This window comes from Priapulus caudatus, unplaced genomic scaffold (assembly GCF_000485595.1).
Source record: "Priapulus caudatus unplaced genomic scaffold, Priapulus_caudatus-5.0.1 Scaffold846, whole genome shotgun sequence".
Taxonomy (NCBI): Eukaryota; Metazoa; Priapulida; class Priapulimorpha; order Priapulimorphida; family Priapulidae; genus Priapulus; species Priapulus caudatus.
In genome coordinates this window covers 42,202-55,785 of record NW_014577907.1, presented here as the reverse complement: position 1 = coordinate 55,785, position 13,584 = coordinate 42,202, and the positions used below count along the sequence as shown (strand labels likewise).

The 13,584-nt window shown below is 43.1% G+C and overlaps 1 protein-coding gene across 1 annotated transcript in view; it reads right to left on the bottom strand.

Moving 5' to 3' along the window:
* The window catches only part of LOC106813937 (small G protein signaling modulator 2-like), a gene marked incomplete at its 5' end in the record, with an annotated part of 54,601 nt that overhangs the window by 16,666 nt on the left and 24,351 nt on the right, over nucleotides 1-13,584 (bottom strand). The window contains 2 exons of the mRNA XM_014818184.1: nucleotides 32-88; nucleotides 1,974-2,070. Coding sequence (XP_014673670.1) covers nucleotides 32-88; nucleotides 1,974-2,070 — 154 coding nt within the window. The remainder of the gene's footprint in view (nucleotides 1-31; nucleotides 89-1,973; nucleotides 2,071-13,584) is intronic.

The following is a 13,584-nucleotide window of genomic DNA, read 5'->3' as shown; positions in this document are numbered from 1 at the left end:
GTTAGTAGCGTATTAGTAGTATATATATAGCAGGTGTTAGCCGCCCAGATAGTCTCCCACACACTGAACACGTCCTCATAGACCAGCTCTGCAAGGGTAGAGCATTAGTAGTATATATATAGCAGGTGTTAGCCGCCCCAGATAGTTCTCCACACACTGAACACGTCCTCATTAGACCAGCTCTGCAAGTGTAGGGAGTTAGTAGCTATTAGTAGTATATATACTAGCAGGTGTTAGCCTGACCAGCATAGTCTCCCACACTCTGAATTACGTCCTCATTAGACCAGCTCTGTAAGTGTAGACGTTAGTAGCGTATTAGTAGTATATATATAGGCACGGTGTTAGCCGCCCAGATAGTCTCCCACACACTGAACACGTCCTCATAGGACCAGCTCTGCAAGGTAGAGCATTTAGTAGTATATATATAGCAGGTGGTTGCTGCCAGATAGTCTCCCACACTCTGAATTACGTCCTCATAGACCAGCTCTGTAAGTGTAGGGAGTTAGTATCAAGGACATTGTCAGAGTTTATGCCCGGGGTATGTAGTAGGATGTTTGTAGTAGGATGTGGTATGTTGCGAGGTAATGCTTGTCAGTCTCCGTGTGGATTTTCTGTGTTTCGAGCATGCCTGATGCACAAATTCGACGCCGTGTATGTGTTCGAGTGCGATGGCATAGTGTATTGCAGGCCGTAGCCAGGGGGGTTTTGGGGGTTTGCACGAACCGCCCCCGGGGGTGGGGGGGGGTGCGCTGCCCATCAAACATGGCCAGATGCTGTTGCATTTTGTCACTTCAGACTGCCTCAGGAAGAGAAGCGGCGTAGAAAAAAAATATGCTGGATGGTCTTGTTTCCGCACAATCCAAGCCTTCTTGGTTACAAGCTGGTGCCAATAGTCCATATGACGCGCCCAATATTTTTACATGCTGAGTATTGCAGCCTCAACTGCCCTTGGAAGAAGGACAGCAAAAGAAAGGAGAGGAGATTATTATATTTGGGGGGGGGAGCTTCTGAACCTCCAATATGAAATTAAGCATGCTCTTTTTTTATCCATAGTTATAGAAGGTATCCCCACCAATAAATTCGCCCTGTCTGATTGTGGGCTCGCACCCTCGTTAGCCCTACCAACAATTTTTTTTTTATCATTGTCCACCGCCCCCCCCACAACAAAAAGTGACACTGTTAAGATGCGCAGTTATTTATCTGAAAGTGTTTCATGTACCAAAGGTACATAATTAACACATTTTTTAATTGTATTACGGGTACTATAATTTGCTCCTTTAGCAATTCGTTTAATTCTGTATTCCTTATTATTCATATTTATGCAAATTACTTTACCATAGTCGAAGACATTTTTACTGAATAGGTGTTTTTTTTCTGTTGTTTTTTTTTCATTTTGAAAATTTGCAGAATTTCACTTGCGCGTATGCACCAGATCGCTCCATTTTTAGTGTAAGATTGCAAAAGCTCCTCTTAGCATTCGTTTACATTCTGTATTCATATCTATTCATATTTATGCCAATGTACTTTACCATAGTCGAAGACATTTTTTACTGAATAGTGTTTTTTTCTGTTGTTTTTTTTCATTTGAAAATTTGCAAGAATTTCACCTTGGGTATGCACCAGATCGCTCCATTTTAGTGTAAGAATTGCAAAAGCTCCTCTTAGCAATTCGTTTACATTCTTTATTCCTATTATTCATATTTATGCAAATTACTTTACCATAGTCGAAGACATTTTTACTGAATAGGTGTTTTTTTCTGTTTTTTTTTCATTTGAAAATTTGCAAGAATTTCACCTCGGGTATGCACCAGATCGCTCCATTTTAGCGTAAAAATTGCACAAGCTCCCTCGTGAGTATGTGCACTGTATGTGTGTATATGTGTGAGTGCGTGCACGTGCATGTGTATGCAGGCGTGTGTGCGTGCGTGCGTGCGTGCGTGCATGACTATGTGTGTGCCGTACATGGACCATACCTCTCTTGAAGTCCAGTAAAAACCACCGATAGCAGAAGTAAAAGTGCGTGTAGTCTCCATTTTGGTGCATCAGTTCAAACATCTCAGAGTCAAGAATCTAGAAAAAATGTCCATTAAATATGGCTTTAATACCAATAAATATAGACAATAACTGACAATTAATAGACGGCTAACTGAGTTCTGCCCGTTGATAAATTAAATATGATATAACTTGTCAATTCACATTTTTTGAGTAAAGTTGGTGTGTAAGTAACAAAAATTTCAACATGAAATTGATAATTTCTACATACGTATATATGACATCACATGAGCAATTGGATAGGCTATTCAGTTTTGAAGGCAACTATTTCCATAAATGACAATTCGAACACTGTCCTGATTTGTAACACAAACACACCATGTAATCACGGCATATAGCGGTGCACTTTGTAATAACAGTGTTCTTTCACAATACGATCTCACTCTCTGCCTGGGAAATACCACACACTAGTTAATTGAGCTGCGAGTGAAACCATAGCAACTATGTAATCTGTGGCAACTCCAAACATCCCTGTGGCTGTACGAACAAGATTGAATCTCCATGTGTAACAATATATTGTACAACAATGTTACACAAATAGGGGAGCATATAATCCCTGTAATCCCTGTATATCTGTAATCCCTGAAGATCTGCTGTACTAGGATTACGAGTATAGGTTGTAATATTGTCAGTACTATTCTATTCAAGTAATATTCTATTCCTTGTGGGTTACGCGAATTGACTAGAATTTCTGCGACCGTTCACTACTACTCACTGTGTGTAGTATACCCAACCCCTCCCAGCACAGATAACTTGGTACGGCCCAGTTTGCTACACGCGAGGGGAGTATCGCGCGCAGACGGAATAGCCGATGGCACACCACGTGGTACTTTCTAATAAAAATCAATTTTAATCTCACACACGCGCCACAGGCTCGCGCGCTGTCACATAGTCTTACTGTTCGTACCTGTATGTACTTGAACGCGTTCATCAGAATGCTAAGATTAGACGTTTTCTTGTACATTTCCAGATACGGCACTTGTCTCTTCAGCGTCAGGAAACACTCCTTCAGGTAGGCCCGCCTACAAGCACGTGACCCGGTGAGCTTAGCATAATGAGGGGGGATAGGGCGGGCGGCCACGCGCGAGAGCGCAGGGAGCACAAACAACAACGCTAGCGATAGCATGTGGCAGGTCGTGCGTGTGACTCATTCGTGCGTGCCTGCTGCTATAGTGCTAGTATATCGAAATAGGACATCTCTCTCGCTAATGCTGCTATACATTAGCTCTCTTGTTAGTGTCCATCTCTAATCGATACGGCTTGCTTAACCTTGCTTGGCGAAGCGATGGCGATTATTCTGACGGTTTATGGTGATTTACCCTTATGAAATTAATCGAAATGGTGCGTTCACCACCCGTCAAACACATTGGTTGGTTAGTCATAGACTGACACCAGCGTCCTTGTTTAAGGGTGCGATCAATAAGGTTGCTTCCAGCACCGACTGATGGCGTCAGTCAAAATCAATCGTGCATAATTTGCCGGAAAGCGTCTGACGAACGAGGCAAGCATGCAGTTATCACTATTGAATCTGCGCAGACGACATTCTATATTTAATTCTGTGAACCTGCTTTCCGGACTCACCTGTGTTTCTCTAATTTATTGTGCATGTCTCTAGTCCCTCCACTGAAACAAAAGGAGTATGTCGTGCCGTATATATTTACAATTGTTATTCCCTGCCTGGGGTTACAGGTGGACATTACACGTTACACGTGGACATTACATGTGACATTACACAATTTACACGTGATATTACACGTGGACATTACAATCGAGCCTGGTGTTACAGATTGGACATTGACAAATGCATTTACAATTTATACTATAACACAATACAAATTCTAAAAATCATGTGGGCTCACCAATTGACTTTCCTTACACAGAAAAATAAAACAGAAGTTATTGAAATTAAAGAAAAACATTAAGATTGCAAAATGCACTGCATATTATATAAATGTGTCCTGGAATAATACAACGATTGGCTATAAGTATAATATGCTTTCAGAGACAGTGCACATAGATGTAGATAATGTCACGTAACTATAAGTTACTGGCCCTTGACAGTGCCTACATCTACAGATGCACCCCACCCAAGTGAAAAATTGTCATTATATTTATAATGAAAAAAAAAAAGTCATAATGTAATAAAATCATAATCTTCTGTTTTATTTTTATAGTCTCACGTACCCGTTGCCGGATGCCGATAGCGAAGACATGAAGCCATCCTCTTGACTGCTGAGCGCAGCATCCCCACTAACGGACCCTGTACGGCTAGACAGCCTGCTGTCCGTGTACGTGTCCGGTCCATCACACTCTGCTGCACCTTCGCCCGCTTGCGACACTTCGTAACCTGCGCGGAATTCCAACGCCGTTCGAAGATTTCATCACCAACACCACGAACGGCTACTACGAATTTTCTCGTGCCGGGTTGAGAGAAATTCGAAGTGTGTCACACAACTATATAGCTGTTGCAGCTGCATTGTTTGCACAGCTGATCTTTGACGGTCTACTCTCAGTACGTCTAGCTCGTACCTCTAATGTATGCATTATTTATTCATATATGGTTTCTATTTTCATGGAACAATGAATCGTGAATAATGAATACTACCCACTTAGCTTATTACACGAATTGATTGATCTATAGACGTGTCATTTGTCAGAAAATACAATGACAATTGCTGCTAAATGTAGCCTTGGCAATGTTGGCATAGTGAATTGCAGAGAAGGTTCACTATATTGCAGATATTTCACATGTAAATTAGCCAATGCACGTTCAATTTTACTTTATTCACATCAGTGATACTTTGTTGTTGTTTTTGGTTCACATTGTTTTTTTTTATATTTAAGGAAATACCAATTGAAAACGTTCCCGCATAGACATATATACTCATACGTGTTGGCACGTGTCAGTTGGAATAACTGCAGGTTATGTATATAAGGTCAGGAGTCTATCAATGGGGGTCATCAATATATTGATAGACTCCTGATAAGGTCATGTATGTCATGTATTACATGCCTGGGGGTCAGGATTGCACAAGTAATGTATATAGTATACACGTCAGGCTATTGAGGACGGTATAAAGTTCTAGCTACTATACCGCACGCACACAAAACGCATTTTGTTGCTACAAAATGCTTCTTCAAGTCTGGAGGGAGCTCACATCCAATGCAAACACAAAACATTTACAGAAACTGTGGCGCTTGTGCTGTGCAATGAGAGCTAGTACTATTATCGTGCTCAGATCGGTGCGCCAGCTAGGCCATGGTAATCAATCTGTCATTCTGTGTCTTGAACTACATGGAACTACATGTGTGTGGGGGGGGGCAGGGGCGTGTACAGGATTTGTACCGGGGGGGGTCTAACCGTAACCCATACTTGCGAGCACGCGAAGGGGGGGTCTGGGGCCCTCCTTCAGAAAATTTTAAAATTAGACCTCCTCAGATGCGTTTTCTGCGCAAGCAGGGAAGGGGTCTGGCCCCCCTGGACCCCCCCCCCCTGTACACGCCCCTGGGGGGGGGCAAGATCGAGGAGATAATCATAATGTACATGTACGATATGTGATTATGTACGTGTACGTACTACAAACATGTACATATGTAGTACGGCGTTTTAGCTTTGAGATGGAGACGGAGATGGAGATGGAGGAACACTACACATAAATAATAGCTCTTATAGATGCATTATAAATGAAAGAACCGGTAAAGATAAACTGACTTAGCGGCTAACAGTATAGTACCACTGCAAATTGCAATCACCATATACAACTAAATTAGATTTCAGATCAGGTTCAACCACAATAAAACGCACGTAGCCGTACAGCTTGCACAGTTACGGGGTTACAGATGCAAAATGGATCACACTAACGCTAACAAATCGCTTCAATATTGCTACACTTGTAGTGCTAGCTTGAAAACGGGCGTTCACGGGTGGATACGCCAAGCGCCGCCGCTTACAAGTCAGTACGTACCACGTGTTCTGTCATCGCTGCGCGACGGCCTAGCACGCAACTCGATAAACTGGGCAGCTTCCAGCAAAGTCTCCAAGCTCATCCTGCCCAGTAAGGGTCGACTTCTTCACGAATTCGCAAAAACAAACATTGGTGTGTGTGCACGGCGACCTCGCCTCGCGAATGCACGACTAAAATTCGTCACAGAAAAGCGTTAAATTCGAGAAACAAAGGTAAAATGGCGGTAAGTAATGACATAAACACACCACTTCGGTGCAAAAACGCTATCGCACCACGTGGGTCCGTAATTGACGTGCGTGTTAGCTCGGCCAATCACGAAGAGGGCCGTTGACGTCAGGAGGTCACGTGCTACCGTCTGGCTGTTGATTTTAGTGTCAGTGTCCCCATATGTGTAGTCGTGCGCATACTATTACATCGTTGTAAGCGCTGCGGTTTCCATGGGCGGTGCCGGTTCGCTTACAGGCGAATATCGTAGGAAATATGGTTAAAATGGACATTGCGTAGACGGGACACGACCGGTTAGGAGTCATAGAGATGATTTGCCGTTGTATTCAGTGTCTACGTAAAGTCGAAAATAACAAGATCGTATCATACGTTTATAATCCACATATGCTACGCTTGGTCTATATAAACGTGTGATCACATAATATATTGTATTAATTAACATGCAAATTTCGTATTATTTTGCCCTGAGTAACCACTTAGGAGAAGGATCGATGTCCATAAATTGGAACACGGAAATAATGCGTCTGTTGCCCCAGGGATTTATACATGGATGACGTCACAGCCAGATTACCGACACATATGGGACTAAAGTCCTCTACGGGGAAGCTATAACACCGCCGCTAGGGTGTCCAAAAGCAATGTCCCGAAAGAGTAGAGGCTAGGTGGTTCCCGAAGGGGGTCCAAGTTCTAAGCTTTCCAAAGTGTGTGTGTGTGTGTGTGTGTGTGTGTGTGTGTATTGTGCGCGCGGCGCCGTGTCCCGTGTGGTGTTTTGTTTGGCGGACGGGGTTTAATACTCAAATTTGGAGGGGGTCATGCACAACCAGTGCGGATGTAAGTTCACGGATAGGCCCCAAAAAATCTGGTTGCTAAAACTAAAAGCCACAAGGTGCGAGCTCCCTATAGCGATGTGGTGTTGTGTTTCTGATTAAAAACTAACATATAATCACGTAGGCTTTCGCCATCAGTAGCAGTGAGGTGAAAAAAACGAGCAAGTATTTTTTTAGACCGTAAATTTGATTATATTTGTCATCACTGGCCTACTGTTTTAATTCTGAAAGACAGAAAATGGCACGGGATCTGGGTAATAATAATACGTACACCCATATAACACCAGGTGGAACATCCCTGATAGCATGCTGCTTACAACGAGAAAATGGTGTTCTCACTTAGTTTTATTAGCCCTCAATCACGCAATTAATATAATATATAATATATATATAGTAATATATCCAAGAGTGCATATTATATATATATGTATATATAGTATATATATATTATATATATAATATAAGTGTTATAATTAATCTGATGACATAATTCTTTTCCCCAGGTTTCAGATGACCCTTTCTCGCCGGATATGGGATGTCCCACAGGTCATTATTATCGCCAGGATCAATCTGATCCGCTAGCTCCAAGCTCCTAACCACACGATACCATAAAATCAATATAGGTACACTATAATACCTAATTTAATAATAATAATAATAATATATATGGTGTCTCTATATATTTCCTATGATCCCGAACACTTTAGATGATAACAGATTAGTTCGAAAAAATGACATCACAAGCAGAAGGTTACAAGTATACCTTTGGACTGCGCCTTTTATTATATAATAATGTTAAGCAATATATTTTTTTAAATGTTTGCCCAATAACTTAGTTTCTGTTAAAATAACAACACAAAAAAGTATATAACACGGGTAATTGTTTTTCGACTATTAAACTGCCATACTTTAAACAGCTGTAACATTCATTGCTCTCGAACCAATGAGAATAAGCCTTTTTGATTAGCAACGCACTGCAATAAATAGGCCGTCTTTAATCCGCTCAGACCTTTTCCACTCTCTCATGTCCAATTCTACGAAACGAAATGCCAGCGCAGTCGGCCCACAACACATACCACGGACACCACGCACGCAACGCCGACGGCAACACATACATTTACACACACGCACGCACCGCACACATACATTTACCACACGCACGCACGCACCAGGTTCAACATACACCACGCACGTCCACACATACATTTACATCACACGCACGCAACGCAAGGCAAAACCATAACATTTACACACACGCAACGGCACGCCACAGGTGCTAACATACTTTACCATACACCCACGCACGTCAACGCGACACATTACATTTAAACACACGCACGCACCTCCGCACGCAACAGGTCTACACATACCTTACAACATACACGCAACTGCACGTGTAACCGCACATCATACATTTTACACACACGCACTAGCACACATACATTAACCCACACGCCTCGCACGCACAGCACAGGTCCTACACATACATTTACACAATTACACGCCGCACGTACGCACATCATACGATTTACACACACCGCACGCACGCACGAAACTACACCATACATTTACACAGCACAAACCGCCCGCACGTACACATACATTTTACAACATCACACACGCCCCGCACGCAGGACACGCACGCCACAGCACACCGCACCGCATACCTACCCACACGCATCACGCCACACCACCACTCGTCACACGCAACGAACGCACACGCACACGCACACGCACACGCCACACACACACACACGCACGACCGACACACAACAACCCACACACAATTTGTAAATTTAATGAACAAATTTTCAACCAGAACATTTAACTCTAAAATTGATAACGCGAACACGGCACACGCACAGACGGCGTAAAGTCGTTCGTTTAGATTACTTAACACCACTTTGACGTCACGATGAAAGAAGATACTACAGACGGTAGAAGACCTGTCATCCTGACCGGCGTAACCGCAATAACTCTTAGTGACATACGCACAAGTAAACGCACAGTGACGCACAGTGACGTCAAAGTAACGCACATTGACCGTCAAAAGTAGACGCCACAGAGAGCGAGAGAGAGAGAGATGAGCGAGAGAGAGAGAGAGAGAGAGAAGAAGAGAGAGAGAGAGAGAGAGAGAGGAGGAGAGAGAGATCAATACGAGATAAGATAGAGAAGAGAGAAGAGAGAGAGAGAGAGAGAAAGAGCGAGAGAGAAGAAGAGAGAGAAGAGGAGAAGAAGAGAGAAGAGAGGAAAAGGGAAGAGAGAGAGCGAGAGAGAGAAAGAGAGAGAGAGAAAAGTACGCTGTCAGCAGCTACCGTCGTATTGAATACAACTCATCCTAAGAAACAGCCCATTATTTATAATATAATAATACTAATATATATAATATATATAAGTATATATAAATGTATAAAATATATATAAATTATATATATAATAATAGATATCTATGATCGCAGCAACCTCAGCGCTAAACCGCTACGAGCGAGCGCCTTCCAAAGCCCAAAATCACCAGCACGCACTCGCTACTGTGCGTTTAGTATTTCAATCTGGCGAAAAATATAACATCTCGCCAAGAGCTAATCATATACATGTATTATTAGTTCTTGTTCTCATTCGACAGACACACACGTGCGCGCGCATGCGCATTGACGCGCGCACCGTTTCTTTGTTCCCTAACTTCGAGTCACACGATTCACAAAATAGTTACAACATTTTTTTTTCATAGAGTTTTATCGACTGTTTTCTTTGTTCGATTGCCATATCACATGCACAACATTGCTGTTAAGTTAAATGGACATTAAATACAGACGACTGATGGGGGTTGGGGTGTGCGTGTATGCTGGAATTACACGCGCCTGGTTTAAATGCGTACATACATGACCATGCGTCATTTGCTGCTACCACGAAAAGCAACCAGATATTCCATCTATGTATGGTTCGGTAACGGAGCTTTTTTAACCCGCAACCATTTCATACAACCGCGCAATATTATCCCCAGTGCTTATGCCATCGGCAACAACAAAACACAAAAGTTAAATGTGCAAACATAATGTACTGCGACTGAATACAGATTAGGCATATAGACAGTTATAAATATACATTTATATATTATATAGACTTCATGATGATTTTCTGTACAAGGAACCACAAGCACATGTGACTACTTCACTACGATAGAGTTTCTTTTCTGGCCATTTCTCTCCCTCAGTAACGTTTCTTATCACATTGTCACAGTTAAACACTGGCAACACGTTTCCTGTTACGGTTATTTGGTTTGGGAAGAAATATAACATTGCAATAACAACAGGAAAATATAAATAAATTTTGTCTTTGGTATATATGTATACATGTTTATATATAATATATAGTTTAACTGAAATATATTACCTAATTTATGACTAAAACAAGAAAATCTTTGATCGTGTCAACATCACTATAAACCTGCTCAAATCACAATGCAATTTGTATAACCTTAATTGTAATATTTCCAACCTTCTTCTTATATACAATACTTGCATATAGAACTTCCAGACTTGCAAAATATCAAGCGAGTGGCTAAATTCGTAGCTAAATTCGTAAATAAATATTCGTATTCGTGGCTAAATTCGTATTCGTTGCTAAATTCGTAAAAGCGTAAGGCGAGTGGCTAAATTCGGCCCAAAGCTGCGAATACACACGTTATTTGCCATCCATGAATATTACCAAGCGAAATCTAGGCCTCCAATCAGGTACCCTCACCATGCTGCCCACCGTAAGCAGCGCCACCTGGACCCCCTTACGCGCAGGAGATGCCCCCTATCGGGAGATACGAGACCAGTGGGGGGGGGGGGCGTGCACGTACGGTCACCATGTCCGATATCTGAAGCCAGCCGTACGCGTCTGGGACCATAGCCTATGTGTAACCATAGCCCAGCTACATACGCAGGCACCCACGCACACGCACGCACGTGTACGCGCATGCACGCACACGCACGCACACAACTGACTACGTGCGAGCCCGACTCGAGGCGACGTCGTATTTTTGGCGGCAAAATTCGCATGTATTCTCAGCTTAGTTTATACTCTCTTATCTGATTATTTATTATCGTTGGTGGAAACGAAACTAAACTGTTTTAAGTTGACGCAATGCGTCGTGTGAGTGCGAGTGTGCGTAACGTACGGGAAACGCGTAACAACTGTATTCTTCACGTGGACGATGGATAAATGGTTTGTTCGAAAACGAAATACAACGACAATAACGCTCACACATTAGAATATTATTAGACAGATATAGTTACTAATTACTAACCGTTTGATTTTACAGGCGATGCTACGAACCGATTTCCAGCCTGCTTCCATGCCAATTAACCATCATTTTCTCCACTAACATCACCCATTTCACATTAGAAATACTATTGTTCGTCCACTCATGGTACCTACTACGCTTCACAAATACGTTTGTTCATCGACTTACCATAACCATAGCACCCCCACACCTATCCTTAATCCTCTACTCAGTACACATGGCACTAAAACTACATTTGTTCCACTACTTCCACACCCACGGCACCCTCACGGCTACCAATGTTCCAATACTCACACCACCCATGGTACCCCACAGCTACAAATGTTCCACTATTTACAGCAACCATGTCACCCCAACGACCACTCATCTTGCTCCATCAATCATCTAGCCCACTGAACGTCTAAATCTTCAAAATGCAACATGTGCGGGACGTTAAAACAGAGAAGATTGTTGACAAGCATAGAACAAGTAGGTGAGGACGTCTAGGTTAACAGGGAGAAAGCAGGCCTATAACAAGAAAAAGGATGCTGGGAGATCCTAAAACAGGAAGGGATGGTTGGGAGTGTATAGCAGAGTGTATGTGTTGGAGAAGAAGGAAGCCCAGAACAAAAAAAGATGATGAGAACCCTAAACCAAGAAAGGCAGCCGGGGAGATTCAAATGGTAAGGATAGCTGGGAAGCACAATGCAGTTAGCGCCTGAAAAATAGAGAGGAACCCTAAAAGGAAGCAAGAAACAATCATTCCTGGAACCTCACTACTTAACTCATCATCCATCCTCTAGATGGCACCACTGGATCAAACGCGCCACACCAATATCGGGGTCAACCTCTTCCTCCTCTTCTGCACCCAGTAATTCGCACCCCACCATCTCCAAGTAATTCAAACGGGACACATTAACACGGTAAGACTGCTACGCGGGTTAAAACCTACGCTACTCGTCCGAAAAACGCTAGAAAACTGCTACGGACGGGACTCCGCCCGTCCAAACAACCTGCTAATTTTTGTTAACGTGCGACTAGTGCAGTTGCTACAGTGCTACGGGGTTACTCGACTTGAAATGTGCGCCTGTACCGTTTCCATGACGATGCGATGGCGTCTGCAAAGCCGGGACGACCGACCTACGCAACCCCGTCGACAATCGGTAACGAAGAGCGCCCATCTTGTTTCCATCGACGACCGGCAGACGACTGTTGGGATCAAAAGGTACACGTTCCTGCGTGCGTGCTAGGGCGACCTCCATACTGCGTGTACTCACACGCGAGAAACAGGCCGTACCGACGCGCACGCACGTCACCAGGGCGCGCCGCCGCAGCACGAGCGCAAGATGGCGGCGATCTACTTGTTTTCTATGAGGACCTGCAGCCTCTGCGCGAGACCACGACTGACCTTCAGCACCTCCTTGGCATTGTGACGCTCCGCCATCTCTGTAACAATGACGAAAAAACACGGTTCGATCACCGGAAACAGAACTCCGAAGCAGATGGCAGACGTCGATAACAGTAAACAAGAGAACAGCCGTAGACAGTAGCGCCAGCAGACGTGAGTCCCGCATGACAGGCCGAATGCCGAAGTAGTAGTGCCGGTAAATGTTGATGTAACTTTGACAATTGAACACACAGAGGTACAAGTATCAACAGTCAGTTATAGTAGAAACTGTCTTATATATATATATATATATATATAGTATATAACTGTAAAATTACTAGCACAACCTACGAAAAATGTTTATAATCGACTTGTACTTATACAACTAATCATTATATATGTAGTATATCATATATTATGGTGTATAGTTATAGACTATATGAGAATATATATATACATATACTTTACTACTATTATATTATATTAGTATAATAGTATATAATAATATACATATATTCTCACAGTTGGTACTAGTAGGGCCTAACAGAACTCAAAAAGCATTTACCCCCCGGTTGAGTACAGACAATTCCACCCCGAATTGCCCGACTCTGACCTACTAACGCCGACCTGACCCTGACCTGACCCCGACCCGACCCAAACCTGGCATGACCCGACCCGACCGCCGACCCCAACCGCTCTCTCACCATGAAGAACTTGATGAATTCGGTGAAAAGTCCATGTTGTTGGTCTTAGGAGTAATCTCGCGGTATGCACTCCAACGAGCTCGAAGGGCGAATTGAAGAAACAAACTGCAGCCGACATCAGTTGTTTAAGCTGCCCAGATAGTCTCCCACACACTGG